The sequence below is a fragment of the Balaenoptera musculus genome, chromosome 5, assembly GCF_009873245.2.
Source record: "Balaenoptera musculus isolate JJ_BM4_2016_0621 chromosome 5, mBalMus1.pri.v3, whole genome shotgun sequence".
Lineage (NCBI taxonomy): Eukaryota > Metazoa > Chordata > Mammalia > Artiodactyla > Balaenopteridae > Balaenoptera > Balaenoptera musculus.
In genome coordinates, this window is record NC_045789.1 from 38715984 (window position 1) to 38738367 (window position 22384).

Sequence of the window (22384 nt, forward strand, 5' to 3'; positions counted from 1 at the left end):
CAGCACCATTAAACCAGCTTTACAACAAATGCTAAAGGAACTTATCTAGGCAGGAAACAAAAGAGAAGAAAAGGGGGCTTCCCTGGTGGCGCAGTGGTTGAGAATCTGCCTGCCAATGCAGGGGACACGGGTTCGAGCCCTGGTCTGGGAAGATCCCACATGCCGCGGAGCAACTGGGCCCGTGAGCCACAACTACTGAGCCTGAGCGTCTGGAGCCTCTGCTCCGCAACAAGAGAGGCCGCGATAGTGAGAGGCCCGCGCACCGCGATGAAGAGTGGCCCCCACTCGCTGCAACTGGAGAAAGCCCTCACACAGAAACGAAGACCCAACACAGCCAAAAATAAAAATAATAAATAAATAATAAATTAAAAAATTAAAAAAAAAAAAAGAGAAGAAAAGGAGCTACAAAAACAAACCCAAAACAATTAAGAAAATGGTAATAGAAACATACATATCGATAATTACCTTAAATGTAAATGGATTAAATGCTTCAACCAAAAGACACAGGCTCACTGAATGGATACAAAAACAAGACCTGTATATATGCTGTCTACAAGAGACACACTTCAGACCAAGGGACACATACAGACTGAAAGTGAGGGGATAGAAAAAGATATTCCATGCAAATGGAAATCAAAAGAAAGCTGGAGTAGCAATCCTCGTGTCAGACAAAACATACTTTAAAATAAAGACTATTACAAGAGATGAAGAAGGACACTACATAATGATTAAGGAATCAATCCAAGAAGAAGATATAACAATTGTAAATATTTATGCACCCAACATAGGAGCACCTCAATACATAAGGCAAATATTAACAGTCATAAGAGGGGAAATTGACAATAACACAATAAGAGTAGGGGACTTTTACACCCCACTTTCACCAATGGACAGATCATCCAAAATGAAAATAAATAAGGAAACACAAGCTTTAAATGATACATTAAACAAGATGGAATTAATTGATATTTATAGGACATTCCATCCAAAAACAACACAATACACTTTCTTCTCAAGTGCTCATGGAACATTCTCCAGGATAGACCATAACTTGGGTCACAAATTAAGCCTTGGTAAATTTAAGAAAATTGAAATTGTATCACGTATCTTTTCTGACTACAATGCTATGAGACTAGATATCAATTACAGGAAAAACAGTGTAAAAAATACAAACACATGGAGGCTAAACAATACACTACTCAATAACGAAGAGATCACTGAAGAAATCAAAGAGGAAATAAAAAAATACCTAGAAACAAATGACAATGAAAACACGATGACCCAAACCCTACGGGATGTAGCAAAAGCAGTTCTAAGAGGGAATTCTACAGCAAACACAATACTACCTCAAGAAACAAGAAAAATCTCAAATAAACAACCTAACCTTACACCTAATGCAATTAGAGAAAGAAGAACAAAAAAACCCCAAAGTTAGCAGAAGGAAAGAAATCATAAAAATCAGATCAGAAATAAATGAAATAGAAACAAAGAAAACAATAGCAAAGATCAATAAAACTAAAAGCTGGTTCTTTGAGAAGATAAACAAAATTGATAAACCGTTAGCCAGACTCATCAAGAAAAAAAGGGAGAAGACTCAAATCAAAAGAATTAGGAATGAAAAAGGAGAAGTAACAACCGACACTGCAGAAATACAAAGGATCATGAGAGATTACTACAAGCAACTATAGGCCAATAAAATGGACAACATGGAAGAAATGGACAAATTCTTAGAAAAGCACAACCTTCTGAGACTTAACCATGAAGAAATAGAAAATATAAACAGACCAATCACAAGCACTGAAATTGAAACTGTGATTAAAAATCTTCCAACAAACAAAAGCCCAGGACCAGATGGCTTCACAGGTGAATTCTATCAAACATTTAGAGAAGAGCTAACACCTATCCTTCTCAAACTCTTCCAAAATATAGCAGAGGGAGGAACACTCTCAAACTCATTCTACAAGGCCACCATCACCCTGATACCAAAGCCAGAAAAAGATGTCACAAAAAAAGAAGACTACAGGCCAGTATCACTGATGAACATAGATGCAAAAATCCTCAACAAAATACTAGCAAACAGAATCCAACAGCTCATTAAAAGGATCATACACCATGATCAAGTGGGGTTTATCCCAGGAATGCAAGGATTCTTCAATATACGCAAATCAATCAATGTGATAAACCATATTAACAAACTGAAGGAGAAAAATCATATGATCATCTCAATAGATGGAGAGAAAGCTTTTGACAAAATTCAACACCTATTTATGATACAAACTCTCCAGAAAGTAGGCATAGAGGGAACTTACCTCAACATAATAAAGGCCATATATGAAAAACCCACCACCAACATCGTTCTCAATGGTGAAAAACCGAAACCATTTCCTCTAAGATCAGAACAAGACAAGGTTGCTCACTCTCACCACTATTATTCAACATAGTTTTGGAACTTTTAGCCACAGCAATCAGAGAAGAAAAAGAAAAAAAAGGAATCCAAATCGGAAAAGAAGAAGTAAAACTGTCACTGTTTGCAGATGACGATACTATACATAGAGAATCCTAAGGATGCTACCAGAAAACCACTAGAGCTAATCAATGAATTTGGTAAAGTAGCAGGATACAAAATTAATGTACAGAAATCTCTTGCATTCCTATACACTGATGAAAAATCTGAAAGAGAAATTAAGGAAACACTCCCATTTACCACTGCAACAAAAAGAATAAAATACCTAGGAATAAACCTACCTAGGGAGACAAAAGACCTGTATGCAGAAAACTATAAGACACTGATGAAAGAAATTAAAGATGATACAAACAGATGGAGAGATATACCATGTTCTTGGACTGGAAGAATCAATATTGTGAAAATGACTATACTACCCAAAGCAATCTACAGATTCAATGCAATCCCTATCAAACTACCAATGGTATTCAGAGAACCAGAAGAAAAAGTTTCACAATTTGTATGGAAACACAAAAGACCCCAAATAGCCAAAGCAATCCTCAGAAAGAAAAACGGAGCTGGAGGAATCAGGGTCCCTGACTTCAGACTATAGTAGAAAGCTACAGTAGTCAAGACAGTATGGTACTGGCACAAAAAGAGAAATATAGATCAATGGAACAGGATAGAAAGCCCAGAGATAAACCCATGCACATATGGTCACCTTATCTTTGATAAAGGAGGCAGGAATATACAATGGAAAAAAGACAGCCTCTTCAATAAGTGGTGCTGGGAAAACTGGACAGCTACATGTAAAGGAATGAAATTAGAACACTCCCTAACACCATATACAAAAATAAACTCAAAATGGATTAAGGACCTAAACGTAAGGCCTGACACTATAAAACTCTCAGAGGAAAACATAGGCAGAACACTCTATGACATAAATCACAGCAAGATCCTTTTTGACTCACCTCCTAGAGTAAGGGAAATAAAAACAAAAATAAACAAATGGGACCTAATGAAACTTAAAAGCTTTTGCACAGCAAAGGAAACCATAAAAAAGATGAAAAGACAACCTTCAGAATGGGAGAAAATATTTGCGAACGATGCAACTGACAAAGGATTAATCTCCAAAATATACAAGCAGCTCATGCAGCTCAATATAAAAAACATCCCAATCCAAAACTGGGCAGAAGACCTAAACAGACATTTCTCCAAAGAAGATATACATATTGCCAACAAAACACATGAAAGGATGCTCAACATCACTAATCATTAGAGAAGTGCAAATCAAAACTACAGTGAGGTATCACCTCACACCAGTCAGAATGGCCATCATCAAAAAATCTACAAACAATAAATGCTGGAGAGGGTGTGGAGAAAAGGGAACCCTCTTGCAGTGTTGGTGGGAATATAAATTGATACAGTGACTATGGAGAACAGTATGGAGGTTCCTTAAAAAACCAAAAATAGGACTACTATATGACCTAGCTATCCCACTAATGGGCATATACCTTGAGAAAACCATAATTCAAAAATAGTCATGTTGGGACTTCCCTGGTGGCACAGTGGTTAAGAATCTGCCTGCCAATGCAGGGGATGCAGGTTTGAGCCCTGGTCCAGGAAGATCCCATATGCCATGGAGCAACTAAGCACGTGTGCCACAACTACTGAGCCTGCGCTCTAGAGCCCGTGACCCACAACTACTGAGCCCATGCACCGCAACTACTGAAGCCTGTGTGCCTAGAACCTGTGCTCCACAACAAAGACAAGCCACTGCAGTGAGAAGCCCACGCACCGCAACAAAGAGTAGTCCCTGCTTGCCACAACTAGAGAAAACCTGTGCGCAGCAACGAAGACCCAACGCAGCCAATAAAAGGAAGAAAAAGAAAAGAAAGAAAGAAAAAAAAAAGAGTCATGTACAATGTTCATTACAAAAGCCAGGACATTGAAGCAACCTAAGTGTCCATCTACAGACGAATGGATAAAGAAGATGTGGCATATATATACAATGGAATATTTCTCAGCCATAAAAAGAAACGAATTTGAACTAATTGTAGTGAGGTGGTTGGACCTAGAGTCTGTCATACAGAGTGAAGTAAATCAGAAAGAGAAAAACAAATACCATATGCTAACACATATATATGGAATCTTAAAAAAAAAAAAGGTTCTGATGAACCTAGGGGCAGGACAGGAATAAAGACGTAGATGTAGAGAATGCACTTGAGAACACGGGAAGGGGGAAGGGTAAGCTGAGATGAAGTGTGAGAGTAGCATGCACATACATACACAACCAAATGTAAAATAGATAGCTAGTGGGAAGCAGCCGCACAGCACAGGAAGATCAGCTCGGTGTTTTGTGACCAACTAGAGGGGTGGGATAGGGAGGGTGGGAGGGAGACGCAAGAGGGAGGTGATATGGGGATATATGTATACATATAGTTGGTTCAATTTGTTATACAGCAGAAAGTAACACAACATTGTAAAGCAATTATACTCCAATAAAGATGTTACAAAAAAAAAAAAAAAAAAAACCTTTAGCCAGGCTAACCAAGAAGAAAAGAGAGAAGAACCAATAAACAAAATAAGAAATGAAAGAGGAGAAATTACAACCAATACCACAGAGATATAAAAAATCATAAGAGAATATTACAGTTACATGCCAACAAACTGGACAACCTAGAAGAAATGGACAAACTTCTAGAAACATACAGCCTGCCAAGACTGAGTCAAGAAGAAGTGGATAAATTGAACACATTGATCAGTAGTAGTAAAACTGAATTTATAATTAAAACCACAACAACAAAATACCTCCCAGCAAACAAACGTTCAGGACTGGACAGTTCACAGGGAAATTCTACCAAACATAAAGAAGAAATTATACCTATAGTATTCCCCAAAATTGAAGAGGACAGAACACTCCCAAATTCATTCTATGAGGCCACCATCCATTATAGCATTTGCATCCAATACAGATGCAAAAATCCTCAACAAAATATTAGCAAACCAAATGCAACAATATATAAAAAGGACTGTGCATCATGATCAAGTTGGATTTATTCCAGGGACACAGGGATTGTTCAACTTTCACGAATCAATCAATGTGACACACCACATTAGCAGAAGGAAGGATAAAATTCACAAGATCATCTCAATAGACACAGAAAAAGCATTTGACAAAATTCAACATCCTTTCATGATAAAAACTCTCATCAAATTTGGTATAGAGGGAACATATCTCAACATAATAAAAGTCAGTTATGACAAACTCACAGCTAACATGATACTCAACAGTGAAAAGCTGAAAGCCTTTCCTGTAAATTCAGGAACAAGACAAGGATGACCACTCTTGCCGCTTCTATTCAACATAGCAGTGACGTCCTAGCCACAACAATCAGAGAAAAAAGAAATAAAAGGCATCTATATATTGGAAGGGAAGAAGTAAAACTGTCACTATTTGCAGATGACATGATACTTTAAATAGAAAATCCTAAAGTCTCCACCAAAAAACTAATAAATGAATTCAGTAAAGTTGCAGGACAGAAGATTAATACACAGAAATCGGTTGCTTTTCTATACTCTAGTAATGAACTATCAGGAAGAGAAAGTTAAAATAAAAAAACCCCAAAAACCAACCAAAGAAACAAAAAATTCTGTTTAAAATCAAGTCAAAAAGAATAAACTAGGAACAAACTTAACCAAGGAGGTGAATGACCTACACTCTGAAAACTATAAAACACTAATAAAGGAAACTGAAGATTATCCAAAGAAATGGAAAGATATCCCGTGCTCTTGGATTGGAAGAATTAATATTGTTAAAATGGCCATACTACCCAAAGCACTTTACAGATTTAATGAAATCTGTAGCAAAATACCCATGACATTTTTCACAGAACTAGAAGAAATAATCCTAGAATTTATATGGAACCACAAAAGACCCTGAATTGCCAAAGCAATTTTGGGAAAAAATAACAAAGCTGGAGACATCATCTTCCCAGACTTCAGATTATACTACAAAGCTATAGTAATCAAAATACCATGATACTGGCACAAAAGCAGACACATAGATCAATGGAACAGAATAGAGAACCCAGAAATAAACCCATGCACCTATGATCAATTACTCTATGGCAAAAGAGGCAAGAATATACAATTGAGAAAAGACAAGTCTCTTCAATAAGTGTTGCTGAAAAAACTGGAATGCTACATGTAAAAGAATGAGATTAGAACATTTCCTCATACCATATACAAAAATAAACCCCAAATGGATCAAATACCTAAATGTAAGACCTGGAAACCATAAAACTCCTAGATGAGAACATAGGCAGAACATACTTTGACATAAATTGTAGCAATATTTTTTTGGATCTGCCTCCTAAGGCAGAAGAAATAAAAGCCAAAATAAACAAATAGGACCTAATTAAACTTAAAAACTTTTGCAAAGCAAAGGAAACCATTGACAAAATGAAAAGACAACCTACTGAATGGGAGAAAATATTTGCAAATGATATGACCAACAAGGGGTAATAACCAAAATAAATAAATAACACATACAATTCAATATTAAAAAAAAAACAACCAAATAAAAAACATGGGCAGAAGATCTAAATAGACATTTTTCCAAAGAAGACATACAAATGGTCAACAGGCACATGAAAAGATGCCTGAAATCAGTAATCATCAGAAATGCAAATCAAAACCACAACGAGCTATCACCTCACATCTGTCAGAATGGCTACCTAAAATCAAAAAGTCTACAAATAATAAATGTTGAGAGTGTGGCGAAAAGGGAATCCTTGTACACTGTTGGTGGGAATGTAAAATGGTGCAGCCACTATGGAAAACAGTATGGATGTTTCTCAAAAAACTAAAAACAGAACTACCATATGACCCAGCAATTCCACTACTGGGTATATATCCAGAAAAAACAAAACCACTAATTCAAAAATATACATGCACCCCAAGGTTCATAGCAACACTATTTACAAGTAGCTAAGAGACAGAAGCAACCCAACTGTCCATCAACAGATGAATGGATAAAGAAGATGTGGTATATATACCTATACACAGTGCAATATTGGTCAGCCATAAAAAAAGAATGTAATTCTGCCATTTGCAGCAAATTGGATGGGCCTAGAGAATATTGTGCTTAGCGAAATAAGTCTGACAGAAAATACAAATACCGTATGATGTCAGTTATACGTGGAATCTAAAAAATAAAACAAATAAATGTCTATAGCAAAACAGAAACAGACTCATAGATATAGAAAACAAACCACTAGTCACCAGTGGGGAGACGGACGTGGGGAGGGTCAAGATAGGGGTATGGGATTAAGAGGTATAAACTACCATGTATAAAATAGATAAGCAACAAGGATATACTGTACAGCGCAGGGAATTATAGCCACTGTAACTTTTAATGGAGTATAAAATACTGAATCACTATGTTGAACACTGGAAGCTAATATAATATTGTAAATCAACTATAATTTAAAAAAAAGAAAAAAAGAACTGTTATAAGATGTGCCATTTTTTGAAAGGGTAAGCAACCTTTATTTCTTTTTGGAAATCACAATTAATCAAAGGATTGGAATCCTTTCCATATTTGTTTCATGAGATTGGAAGACTCCTGCCTTTCTTCTTTTATCTTCTAAGTTTCACACTCTTTATGGGTCTCTGAAAGTTGTAAAAGGTTAAGACTGAATTTTATTCATTGGTCCTTGTATTAAGTGATAAATAATTCAGTATTAACTAATGCTCATTTCTAATTTTCTCTTAATAATCTTGTTCAGCAACAAAAAACACTGAAATTAGAATAAAAAGTCCTATATTTGACCAACGGGCAAGTAATTTAACTTTTTAATCTTCAGTTACCTTATGTGGAAAAACATGTTTGCCATGCTCTATTATGTCAAAACTCAATTCACAACAAAGCACTAATTCAGGGCTACTTGGACAGATTGAAGGAGAATTTTGAAGAAAATATAAACTTGTCTATAAGCCAACTGGGGAACACCTCCATGGGAAGGTGGGTTGGCCCCTCTGTAGGGAGCAGGTGGGAAGATGAGTGCTTGGAGGTTTAAACATAGACCCTACCCTGCACATGATGTTCATCTGGTACCCAATGTAAATTCATATTCTTTTCCGTTAGAACCTAGGTAAAAACACATTTCAGGCTCTCATCCTTGAATAGATTATTATCCAGCTTATTTCAAAAGTTTATCTGGGAGAAATAATACCTAAAAATAATTAGGCATTATTATACTAGGAGACGGTCTAAAGAGTGGAATAGAGCATAGGCTCTGGAAACAGACATCCTGCATTCAAATCATGGCCCCAGCTTTTGCCAGCTCCATGACCTACTGTGCAACTCTACCTTTCTGTGTTTTGGCTTCTCATTTGTGAAAAGAAATAACATTAGTTCTGGCTCATAGGATTGTTGTGGGGATTGAGAGAGAAACATAATGTGCTTAGAACAGTGTTTGGCACACAGTAAGCACTAAATAACTGTCAGTCAGTAAGTACAACCGTTATGGACATGTTAATAACTGACCTATTTTAGGTACAGAGGTGTTCTAACTTCAGTCCATGTAAGACATTTGGTCATCAAAAAGCTATATAACAAGGTCTTAGTAACTTAGGTCTAAGTATAAATTGACTTTTTCTTTAATGGTATGCCCTCAGATTTTTTAAGGATTAATACATTAAAAAATTGGAGATGAAAAAATCTTTCATTTGCTATGAGTATTTAAGATATTATAAAAGTAAAAAGATTTACTTTTGGACACAATTTTGCTTCCAAGAAAAATGTTCCTCTCTTGAAGAATTGGTATGTGTATTTCTATCAGAGAATGAGAATTATACAAAATAGCTTACTGATGTCTGACAGTTTTGACCTACAAAAACAACGGTTTCATATGGTTCAACTAATTTTCATGCCTTCATTTTTGCCTTGGCTCTCAGGAAAATGAGAACTAAACTTAAAGCTTCATCAAGTTTAACTATATTAATACTTGTGATCAGCATATTTTCTTCCTTCTCTTCAGGCTTCTGGTTATTTCAACTTTAAGAATTTGAGGGTAAATCTTAAACATTTTTGGAGGGAAGTAGTATATACATAGTGATAATAATATTCTTTATACCCATGAAGGTTGTTAGAAAAATCAAATAATGTACATGAAAGTATTTTGTAACCTAAATTATAAAAACTGTGAACCCACTGACCTTCAAGTCATTGCACAAAGTTTTTTTCCTACAATTTTGTTTCTTCTTAGATTCTTTCTAAACTAGTAATCTCTACATTTAAAGTCTTCAAATTCTTCCCAAAAGGTTTATGATAAGACTCAAAGCTGGTCGCCATTTAGTTTTTGACCTTCACTCTGGCCCCAGCATACCTCCATACTGAGATTCTTACATCTCCCTGAATCTGTTATCTTCTCACATGTCTGCATGTCTTTGCTCACACTATGCCCTTGGTCTGGAATATTTATCCACACCATTCTGCCTGAATACACACTCCTTTTATTTCAAGATTCAGTTGAAGCATCCCTCAGTTAAAACTCTTTTCAATCAAAATTATCTCCCACCTAAGCTACCTTAGCTCCCCAATTAGTGTCCTTATCTCGAATTTGACATTTCTCTAGTTCATCAACATTAGTCTAAATTACAGGTCCCATCACATCACTGAGATGCTGAAAACCACAAGTCTCTTTTGACTCCTAAAATCCTTGACATGGAATTGAAAGCTCTTTATTAGTAGGCCCATGACTATCTTACAAGGTATAAGAGAAAAATTATGATGGAAATGAGGGGAAAAACATTTTGTAAACCTACCATTTTCTTTTAAGGGTACTTGGGATGAAGAATTTCCAGAACTATGCAAAGTCATTCCTGTGGTATAAATTAAATTATTAGACAGTTTAAAAATGGTCAGATACTATATACAGAAGTAATTTCTTCTGATAAATTCATAAAAATCAACAAAACATTAAGATAGCAACAATTTCTTTCATTTACACTCAGAAAAATATGTCTCCCCACAATGGGCTTTTTTTTTTTTTTTACTACTTTTAATGTCCAAGTTAAGCATATCAACTTGTTTTGCAGAATAAATTTAAACACAAATGTATCGTTTCTGACAATGACATTTTGATGTCATATATGAAATGATGAAACTAAAATGAGTTTTAAAAGTATCTGTTCAAATGTTAAAAGAAAGTTCAATATTCGATAGGAATGAATAATCAATCAAAAACAAATGCAGAAAATAATTTTTTTTATGGTTGAATTTTATTTTACTTGTGTTTTTCTATGGAATATTATTCACTACTCTATATCTGATATGTGATGAATTTTTATGTAGAACAAAGCCTTCCTAATGAAAATAGCTTAGAATCTATATGAGATCCCATTATATATGAATACACTTTGAAAATTATTTTCTGAAAGATTAAATCAGTGTCTTTTTAGGCTATTTTCAACGCATAGGGTGACCTATAAGATGGAGTCTTGTCTTTCATCTGTTTAAAGTTTTTTTTAACCAATTCAATTTAAACTGATGATAGTATAATCTCTGAAAGCTGTGGAAACCTATATTAATAAAGTAATGTGACCTTCCATAAATATTTATCAATTATAGTGTAGTTCTCTTTGACTTCATTTACTCCACATATCCCCAATCCAATCACAGGGTGAGAAAATTCTTTTAAACTTTGTATAGTTATGATCACACTTAGTTCCAAGGGAGAGTTAATTAGCATTATTTAGTAAAACAACCGTAAAAAAGGGTATCCTTGTTGACCGCTTGTCTGCCCAGCTGTTTCCTATTTTGAGTAGTCATTCAGACCTCTGTGCTTAAACATCTACTTTTCTAAAAGATTGATTCCCATGCAGTTAGCTTTTAAGATGCACAAAACAACAGGAATCCTTCTGTTTACCTTATAAGGTAGTGTGTATTTATAAACACAAACAACTTCTGTCTATACTTAAATAGTTCATAGGCCCCAGCTAGCTGGGAGAAATTGAGAAACCTTAAATCAACTAAGAATTTCTACCTAAAACCATAGCACATTTCATAAAACTATCTCTTTCTAGACACAATTCCATTCTGAAAGTACCCTCAATAAACTTTTCTTAAAAATAAATATAGCATTAGTGGAGTCCACTCTCAAAGACTGTAAGGAAAATCCAAAGGAAGGCTATCCAAAGCCATGGCACCAGACTACTTGGGTTCTCTTGGTCAGAATATCATGGCCTTTAACTGTGACCAAGAGAAAGCTAACAGTCTGTGCCATGAGGCAATCACTTGTTAAATCAATTTTTGATTTGACTTGGTACTTTTTAAGTAGCCTAAAATTTTATATTCACAAAAAGTTTTGGTAATTAGGACATACAACCAAAAATAATTTCCTGGTAATTAACACTGTCTCATTCACTTCATTATGAGCGTGAGGTAAGGGAGAAAGAAGGTAAGTTCGTTTATGCTGACCTATAACATATGCTTGACCAGGGTCTTCAAAGGATGAGGAGTCTGATTCCTGTTTCCTCCTTTCAGGACTTCTATTTAAACTTGCAACAGACTTTGAACTAAAGAGGGAAAAGGAAGGTGGGGGGGGAAGTGTCAATGTAAAAAAGTATGATGAAAATAATAAATTGTCAAAACAGAAGCAAAAGTAGGAAATGCAGAATTTACAAATATGTAGTTTGGGTTAGTTAAGTATGTTCTTACTTATTAAGTTTTGTGAATCCTGCCAAAGATTCCGTATCAGATCTCGCCATCTGGTGAAATGGCTTTCCTACCAACTCCGCAGTGGTTTGTGGTTGGGATTCCATGTTAACAATGACATTTTTCCGATGAGGATAGAGAGAGGCCTGACTCAGATCGTGGTATGATTTACTCATCCCTCTAGGCTTTTCCTCCCAAGAAGCTTTGTCACTCTTCTCTTTTGCGCTGTTTTGCAATGGCTGGTAAAGCGACAGCTCTGAGCAGGATAGCCTCTTCAGAATCTCAGCTTGAACCGACAGAGGTCGAACGGCAAGTTTGTTCAGGGTGCTGCTGGCCAGACTACCGGTGCTGATTGCTCGTCCCATATTAAATCCTCTAACGGACTCTGCTTGGAGATTCAGGCTCCTAAATGAAGCTTTCTCTACAAGGAAATAGGATTGCTTTACATGACGGAAACACCATAGAACCTTTTATGAGAAGAGCTATTTTAATAAATAAAAAACAGCATGCAATTTTTAATCATTTTGATCGCCATCAGAAGTAGGTAGCTTTCAAAGAGTGGCAATCGAGGATTTTAAAAAGGAGGTTGGAAGATTCTGGTTTTCATACCATCTCTCCATCCTTGTAGCTTTCTCACAGCCAGGGCCTGGGCAGCATTGCCTTACTTCATCTAGTGATTTTCCTGGATCTAATAATGTTTGGGGTTCATTCAGGCTTGCTGACCCCAATACAGTTTTCAGTTAGAAAGGAGAATGACATTTGACAGAGAAAATTTTAACGCTAGTAGTGTCTCTGCTAAAATACCAGCAAACCAAGGATGGGGAGAGGGAGAGATAAAACCTGGATAGGCCAATATAGTGAGATCATGCCTGAAAAAAGCTGTGTAGAGGAGAGTTTTGCCCAGAGAAAAAGTTCTTATTATATTTTTAAAAGCTTATGGCAAAAAAAAAAAAAAAAAAAAAAAAAAGCTTATGGCAGATTGTGGTGATGTTTGCACAACTCTGTTAACAATGTGGATATACTAAAAATCATTGAATTGTGCACTGTAAGGGGGTAAATTGTATGGTATGTGAATTAGGTCTCAATAAAACTACTACTAAAAAACAAACAAAACCCCCAAAACCCCAAACCCCCAAACCAAAACAAAAGCCTTTTATGTCAAATTTTCTGTCATTTCATTACTATGCCAATACCACCTCCCCACCTCGTAGACTTTTCCTGATTTAACTGAGGCCAAGGGGCCACAAGAGAATCACACATTACTTGTCTTTTTTGTTTCTGTTAATTAACATGATTAAGGAGCTGAGGTCCTCTTTATGCTTAAATTCCTTTCACTCCTAAATACATATCCAAAGTATTCTTTTAGTGGTCAAATTTAGAAATACCTTATAACAAGTGATTGGCTATTCTGTTTTGTGAGAACCAATGTCATGTCAGTATTGGAACATTTGAGGCTATAAATGAAAGCACTGCACCACAGAATTTTGGCATCAAGATCCTTTCATGTATATAAAGGACCAGAAGCATAGAATTTCAAATGGTTTTGTTGTTCATGCATTAATAATCCACATCACAAGGCACCCCAATTGGTCTCCCTATGGAAAGTACCAATACAGCTTGACCACTATGTAAAACAGCTGCGAAAACTTGTTTTTTTAAAAAGAGAATGTCAAATGTTGCTGATTTAGATCTTAAGATTCTGTTTCATTTATCTTCTAATTCCTAGGAAGATTAATAATCAATATTTCATCTCAGGCATAAACAGATAGGAAAACAATGCAACTCTTTCATATTCATGCATCAGAATGAAGTTTAAATAAACATGTCTCTTGAGGACACAGGGAGGGAAGGGGAAGCTGGGACGAAGTGAGAGAGTAGCATTGACATATATACACTACCAAATGTAAAATGGATGGCTAGTGGGAAGCTGCTGCATAGCACAGGGAGATCAGTTCGACGCTTTGTGACGACCTAGAGGGGTGGGACAGGGAGGGTGGGAGGGAGGCTCAAGTGGGAGGGGATATGGGGATACATGTATACATATAGCTGATTCACTTTGTTGTACAGCAGAAACTAACACAACATTGTAAAGCAATTATACTCCAATAAAGATATAAAAAAAAAATAAACACGTCTCATCACCAGGAAAATTCAACATTCTTTCTCTGAAGTAGAAGTGGACACCAAGTTAAAACATGACAATTAAAAAAAAAAACTTTTGTTTTAAAATTCCCAGTATAATCTTTAGCTTCAAATAGAGTTTTTATGAGAGCAGATAACATTAATTCTATTTTCTTTTACTTTGAGAGGAGACTTTATTCAAAGATGCAAAAACTGAGTCTTAAACAGATTCAACTACTGGGAAATGCCTCCATACCCAAAAGTTTTCTTCACCCTAAAGGAAAATGTAGACCAAACTTTGGCAGGCATAGGGACCACCAGTTCAGCTTAGGTTATATCAATTTTGTAAACATACCAAGGATTATGCTATTCAAATCCATTCATAGATCATTCCTGGGTAGAACTTAAAGTGTTGCACATATCCATGGGACAGAATAATAAACCACCCACTTATCTACTGTCCTACTGCCTTTCACCTGGAAAGGACTCCAACATGGACCACCAGCATGGGGAAGGACATTAGAATGAACCTACATCCTATTACTAATGTTTCAAATTTGAACTCAAAGCCTTTGTTAGTTCCATACTCAGTCTGCAATCCACGCTGTGCTATTATTCAGTCTCGTACTTGTTTTGTATTTCCTTATTTCATCAACTAAATTGTATGCTCTTTTGAGGAGATGGGCTTCATTTATTTTTGTAACCCATAGCACCTAGCATGTAGCAAGTGCTCAGTAAATGATTATTAATCTTAACTTAATTCCATGCAAATTAGTTCTCTGGAAACTTATCAAATAGAAAGACTACTGGATTAGGAATTAAGAGATCAGGTTCTAGTCTCCTTTGACCTCTAACTATGAGGTTAAGTGAGACACTCTTTTCTCTGAACCTGTTTCCTCATCAGTAAAATTTTGGACTTAATGGCCTCTAAGGTTTTCTCTAGCACCCATATTCTATGACTCTAAAGAAGCAACATACACTTGTGAGTCCATCAACCTCCAATAGATAACACCTGTTATTTTCACTTGTCTAGTACAGACAGTTAAGTAGGCAGGTAGTTACTTCTATGCTGCTTCCAAGCAGAAAATAATTCCTTTCAAGGCTTAACAAAATCAGGGAATAGATGTAGATAATACCATCTTAAAGTCCTTTTACATATGAATTTAAGGATACATAGTGTGTTCTTAGGGGGAAAACTGAGAAATGTAGAACATTCCCACTTCATTGGTGAAGAAAATGAGACCTCAAAACGTCAGTTACTTTCCTAAGGTCATCCTACTACTACTATAACTAGTGGTAGTCGTGGTAAAACAATGTTGATGATGATGATAATAAGGATAATGAATATTTATTCAATACTTATTTTGTGCCGGCACTTTTACATGTATGAATTCATTTCATCTTCACAATAACCTTATCATGTTGGTATTATCATTATGATAATCATTTTACCAGATGGGGAACTAAGGCAGAGAGTTTGAGTCGCCTGCCCACGGTTTCAGAGCTTGCAAGTAAGACAGCGTGGTTTGAACACTGGCAGTCTTGCCCCACAGTTCATGTTCTTAACTACCACAATATATCATTGAAATGTTGAGGGTGGAAGGCTGGTTCATAGTTGTGTCTTCTGACTCTTCACTATAGCACCCTATACCACATCTATAATAATGTAACCTTCAATTTTTCAATTCTGACTTGAATAGAATATTAATCTAAGTAGGCATATCAATGGCTCTCATAAGTTTGATTATTTCACTATACTATTTTTTTTTAAATTTATTTATTTTATTTACTTATTTTTGGCTGTGTTGGGCCTTTGTTGCTGCGTGCAGGCTTTCTCTAGTTGCAGCGAGCGGGGGCTACTCCTCCTTGTGGTGCGCAGGCTTCTCATTGTGGTGGCTTCTCTTTTTTTTTTTTTTTAGATTAATTAATTAATTAATTTATTTATGGCTGTGTTGGGTCTTCGTTTCTGTGCGAGGGCTTTCTCCACTTGCGGCAAGCAGGGGCCACTCTTCATCGCGGTGCGCGGGCCTCTCACTGTCGCGGCCTCTCTTGTTGCGGAGCACAAGCTCCAGACGCGCAGGCTCAGTGATTGTGGCTCACGGGCCCAGTTGCTCCGTGGCATGTGGGATCTTCCCAGACCAGGGCTTGAACCCGTGTCCCCTGCATTGGCAGGCAGATTCTCAACCACTGCGCCACCAGGGAAGCCCTCTTTTTTTTTTTTTAACATCTTTATTGGAGTATAATTGCTTTACAATGGTATGTTAGTTTCTGCTTTATAACAAAGTGAATCAGTTATACCTATACATATATCCCCATATCTCTTCCCTTTTGTGTCTCCCTCCCTCCCACCCTCCCTATCCCACCCCTCTAGGTGGCACAAAGCACCAAGCTGATCTCCCTGTGCTATGCAGCTGCTTCCCACTAGCTGCTTCCCACTAGCTATCTATTTTACGTTTGGTAGTGTATATATGTCCATGCCACTCTCTCACTTTGTCCCATCTTACCCTTCCGCCTCCCCGTATCCTCAAGTCCATTCTCTAGTAGGTCTGCGTCTTTATTCCTGTCTTGCCCCTAGGTTCTTCATGACCATTTTTTTTTGTTTGTTTTTTAGATTCCATATATATGTGTTAGCATACGATATTTGTTCTTCTCTTTCTGACTTACTTCATTCTGTATATTTCACTATACTTTGAAAATATATAAGAGCATACAAATTTTTTAGCAGAGCAAAGCAGGGAAAGAAAAGGAATAATGTGATTACAGCAACAGTTATCATATTGTAGCATGCATAAAATCACTCCTGAGGAAAGCCTGTTAAAATGCAGATTCCAGGGACCCAATTCCCAAAGACTGTGATTCACTGAGTGTCACATAGGTTTCTGGAATCTTCATTTTTAATCAGTATACAGCCCCTACCATCTTGATTCTGAATGGCTGAGAAACATTTATTCATAGGTTGCCATAACCTCAGTCTGATCCTACAGGGGAAGGTTCGGATAAAGAATTCATAGGGCTCTGCTGCACAATCATCAGTGCTATTACATTTAATTTTTTAATCAAATTCTTGATTAAAAAAGTGTTTCACTGAAGTCTATAAGAATTTAATATGCAGAACCAGACTTTCTACAACTTTAATCTCTACATGTGGTCTTGCAGAGTAAGCTTTAAATATTTCAGTTCCGATTGAGATTTTCTTCAGAGCTAAATTGGTTTCTTCTGTTGGTTCCTTTTCAAAAGGAACTGAAACCACTCTCCTGAGCACTTATATTGGTACTATGGTTACTCACGTCAGTGTCAGAACAGGGACATGACCAAGTAAAACTGAAATCTGTCACCCCCAAAACTGTTATGGTACATGACTTCCCCATTCTGGGTGCAGAGCCCCCTGCCTTGTTTCCCATGTTCTTCCCTTATCTGGAAAGCCCTTCCATTTATCGTCAACCTACTTAATTATTTTTGTCCTTCAAATTCCAATTCAAGTGCCACCACTCACATACTCTATCCTCTGATCTCCCTTTCCTCCTGCAGTGTATATTATAGAGACTGTACAATATAACCTGTTATTGAAACCTTGACCCTCTATTGTGTATTACTGTTTCATGTTTGTTGGTCTTATCTCCCAGTGTGTAAGTTTACTACGGGTAGAGAATGTGTCTGAAACTTTTACAATATATACATCAGCTAGCCTAACAATCGGCACAAGATAGTTCAACAGGTACTCCCTGACTGATGAGAGGTGCTGTTTTCAAAATAAACATGAAGTTGACATCTCAGCTTCATTTATGACACCTTTATGAACTTGACTTAGTCATTTAACATCTACATACCTTGTCATTTTCATCCTAAAAGTGGAAGTTCTTTTAAAGTTTGTGGCAAAAATCATGCATCGACCCTGGAGTCATCTGACACAGTTTGCTTCTCCTTACCGATATCCTGGGCATCTTGGTTGCTCTGTCTTGCTCTCATTTGCAGCTGGAACTTATGCTGGGAAGAGCAGAGGTGCAGCAGGTACTGGCATATCTTACTGTTGTCTGCCTGGAAGGCGTGTTTTATTCCATCTGATGTATTTTGCAATGTGATTTTCTTTTCTACATATTAATCAAGGGTATTTAAAATTAGGATATTTTCCTATCACTTCATTGCATGACCAAATTTTAGAAACAATGAGTAAGTACAGATATTATTTTTACTTCACATTATTAGGCATGAATACTCATTGACTTATATCTAATATAAATATAGAAAAATATAACTCTGTATTATTAGAAATTTAGGAAATAAATGAAATTAATATTATTTGCCACTTTTAGAAATTGTAGCCTAAATCAGATTGTATAGACTGTATACCAGCCACCAGCAAGGGAGATAGTTTCCTTTAAAGATTACTGATATTTTGAGTTTACTGCAATGTTTACAAACACCAAAACTATTTAAAAAAGAAATTACAAGAAATATATGTTCTACCGCCTTAGATAAAGAAAATGAAGTTCAACAAAAACTGATATTAATATGCAATAATAAGCACTGTGATTCAGTCAAGAAAAATTCTGGTGGCATGAAGGCTGGGATGGAAGATGTGGGAAGTTAAGGAAAATGTTGGAATGCAGAAACACCGGATAACATAACTGCTGGGCTGAGAGATGGAACACATCAATATTTAGAGACAGTGATTCTTGCCAAATTCTGGGAAAGAAAGAGAATCATTAATCAGTTTTATCTCCCTGTTTCTTAAAAACGAAATGTTTCTTATGTAAGAGGACATCCTGAAATATTGCGACCTATGTGGTAAGGCTTGCAGTGATCCATATGCCTTAAAAGACTAGCATTCAACATGTCAGGGATCCAAGACTAATGTCTCTGGAGAATTGCTCAAGCCCAGCTAGATTCTACTGTAGCTCTTGGCTTCTCTACTGTACAAATTAGTTCCTCTATATCATGTCCCTGGTCTTGCTGTCAAATGCAGAAATAGGCTCAGACAAGTCAAATTTCGTAGACTCACAAAAGATATGATAACAGAGTATGACTCAAACTTCAATCATGCAGGTGCCACCTTCATAATTCCTGGTCTTAAAAACAAAATAAGACTATTAAATTCTTGCTAGATGTTGTTACCAGTGAAATCTCAGGAACCCTGTTCTCTCTTTCTTAAGAAAAGGAAATCAGCAAGTATTAGAGAGGAGTTAAAGCTATAGTAGCACCAAACTAGTATCCTGACTACCAGTAGCATTCCTAGTAACTCTTCAAATAGTTGGGGAATTTTTCTCCCAACAAACACTGCACTTAACCACTATCAAGTAATTCCCAAGGATGTTGAACTCCACAGTTGTAAAGCTGTACAGGTTTGAAACAAATCATAAGGATAATTGATCCTAAGTGTTAACTGACGGACTGGACAAGAAATGTGCCTAAGGAAATTCAGTTGTTAGAGATGAGAAGGGCGAAGGGTAACTTTTCCATCTCCCCAGAGGCCAGTGGAAGAAAAAAGGAGAGTTTAAAAAAGAGAGTTCTGTGTTAGAGAAAGAACTACAGGATAAACAAGTTCTGTTAAAGACGGGAATAGTTTGCAGGGAAATGTGGGCTATTCTTTATTACTGGAGATCTTTAAAAATGAGCTAATCATAGCTAGTTCTATTTTTATTGCAGGGCTGATGTGATAGCTGGCAAACGATGGCTGAATGCTGGATGATTATTTGATTTGTTGCCCTTTTAAAACTGGTCCAAATTAGATTTGTATTTAATTCATCAAGGTTTCCTCTAGGCACTTGCTCTGCCAGCATTTTCATTGGGGAAGGTAGGTAACCTAGGTAATTTCCTGATCTTGACAATCTTGGGAAGATGAGGATGGTCTGGGATTTCCTGAGAGAATACATTATTATGTGGTAATCTTAGTGGTACCTCTGGGTTTCAGGGGAAACCAACCAACTAACCCTCAGGTCTAGAAATGATTCCAAAGGTCTCTAGGTTGAAGATTATCCACAGTCAGTTGGGACTTTGATATTATAACCTTAAAAATATTGTTGGTTCTGGTGAGACCATATTTCAGCCCAAATATAAACTAAAGATGTCAGTAGTCCCTGAATACCATTAGGAAAACAAATACCTGAACAGATTTTTGATTTACCTCTGGGGTTTGCCAATCACACTTCAATGTTCAGATTTTCCACCTACTTCCAAAATCAAAATATGCCTTTATAGTTCATTATCTTTCATAAACATGATTTTCTAAAAATTGCTTTCCTAACTTTATCTCCAGAGACTACACACTAAAACTTAAAACTGTAGAAAGTCCTGAGGCTAGTTCATAAAAGTCAGTAAATCTCTGGACCACTGAGATTCAAATACAGTTCTGTGAGGGACCTATTACTAAACTAGACAAAGTTCACTGGGGTTAAGATAATTATCAATCTTAAATACATTAGAGGGTTTTCTCCATGTGAGAAGTATTAGTACCCTGGAATAAGTTCTGAATTAACAGAGAAGTCAACTTGGTTGTAATTTAACTAAAGTTAATTGAGCATATAACCAGCTAAGAATTCTTTTAAAAATCACCTTCTGAGAAAACCAAAAACAAAATCTCAATAATACTTCCCACAACGAAGAAAGAAGAGTTAAATAGTATTAAGACATATAAGCTCTACTAAATGCCAGGGTTTAAAGTTCGCTTAAGGAAAGTCAATTAACACGTTACATTTGAAATCGACAACACCAATTTAAATGTAGAATCAAGAGAGGTTAAAATGGACATACGGAAAAAGAAATCTTCTTGGTTTCCCTCCATGGAAAGCGAAGGACCAATGTGCGAACTCCATTGTGAACCTCAAACACAAGGACACCTTTAGAACAGACTCCAAGCAGTATTCCTGTTTGTGACTTTTTCTCAGGGTGCACCCGGTGAAAATGAACTCCATATTCTGTCAGTCTTTGGCAGACCTGTTGGAACAATACCATAACATAACAATGCACCTTGGAAAAGGTGACTTAAAGATACAGAAGTTGTACCAATGTCGTTTAATATGGAAAGGATAGTCTCTTAAACAAATGTTGCTGGAACAACTGGATATTCATATGCCAAGAAAATAAATCTTGACCCTTACTTTAGCCAATATATGAAAATTATACCAAAAACAATAACAGACTTAAATACAGGAACTAAAACTAGAAAATTTAGAAAATATTTGACTGTGGGTTAGACAAAGATATCTTAGACGGGACATAAAAAGCAGGAACCACAGAAGGAAAAATTGGTAAATTGAAGCTTCATTAACATCAGAAACTTTTGCGCTTCAAAAGTCAATGATAGGAAAACAAAGGCAAGTCACAGACTGGGAGATAAGGAATCGTATCTAGAATACATAAAGAATACGTACTTCTCAGATACAAAATAACCAGATACAAAAATGGGCAAAAGATTTTATTAGACACATCAACAAAGAAGATATATGAACGACAAATAAACATATGAAAAGATGCTCAAAATAACAGTAACTAGGGAAATACAAATTAAAACCACAATCATAAACCACTACTTACCTTATTTCAATAGCTAAAATAAAAAAAAAAAAAAAAAAACAAAACTAAACATACCAAGTGTTGTTAAGGGTGTAGAGCAACTGGAAATCCCATACGTTACTGGTAGTACTGTAAAACTGTACAACCACTTGAGAACAATTTGGCAGTTCTGCAGAAGTAACACATACACTTACCATAGATCCCAGCAAACCTAATGGTAGGTATTTACTCAAGAAAAAGAAAAATCATATGTTCACGCAAAAATGTGTATTTGAGTGTTTAAAGCAGCTTTATATCCATCAACTAAAGAAAAAATAAACAAATCGTTGCATATCTGTACAACAGAAAACTATTCAGCCATAATAAACAAACTACTATACACACCACACATGGATGAATCTCAAAAGCATTATTCTAAGTGAAAAGAACCAGACACAGAAGACTATGCAATATATGATTCTTTAAATGAAATTCTAGAGAAGAAAAAATTATGGTGATAGAAAGCAGATCAGTATTTGCCAGAAGTTAGGAATAGGGGGGAAGGGACTGAATGGAAAGGGACATGAGGGAAATTTTTGGTGTTGGAA

General features: G+C 36.2%; 1 protein-coding gene across 1 annotated transcript in view; it reads right to left on the reverse strand.

Annotated features, from left to right (window-relative positions):
* PTPN13 (protein tyrosine phosphatase non-receptor type 13) overlaps nt 1-22384 on the reverse strand; it is a 230724-nt gene that overhangs the window by 65458 nt on the left and 142882 nt on the right. The window contains exons 16-21 of the mRNA XM_036853016.1: nt 21036-21218; nt 19526; nt 18215-18376; nt 12171-12588; nt 11931-12028; nt 10277-10333 (exon numbers count right to left, since the gene is read on the reverse strand). Coding sequence (XP_036708911.1) covers nt 10277-10333; nt 11931-12028; nt 12171-12588; nt 18215-18376; nt 19526; nt 21036-21218 — 919 coding nt within the window. The remainder of the gene's footprint in view (nt 1-10276; nt 10334-11930; nt 12029-12170; nt 12589-18214; nt 18377-19525; nt 19527-21035; nt 21219-22384) is intronic.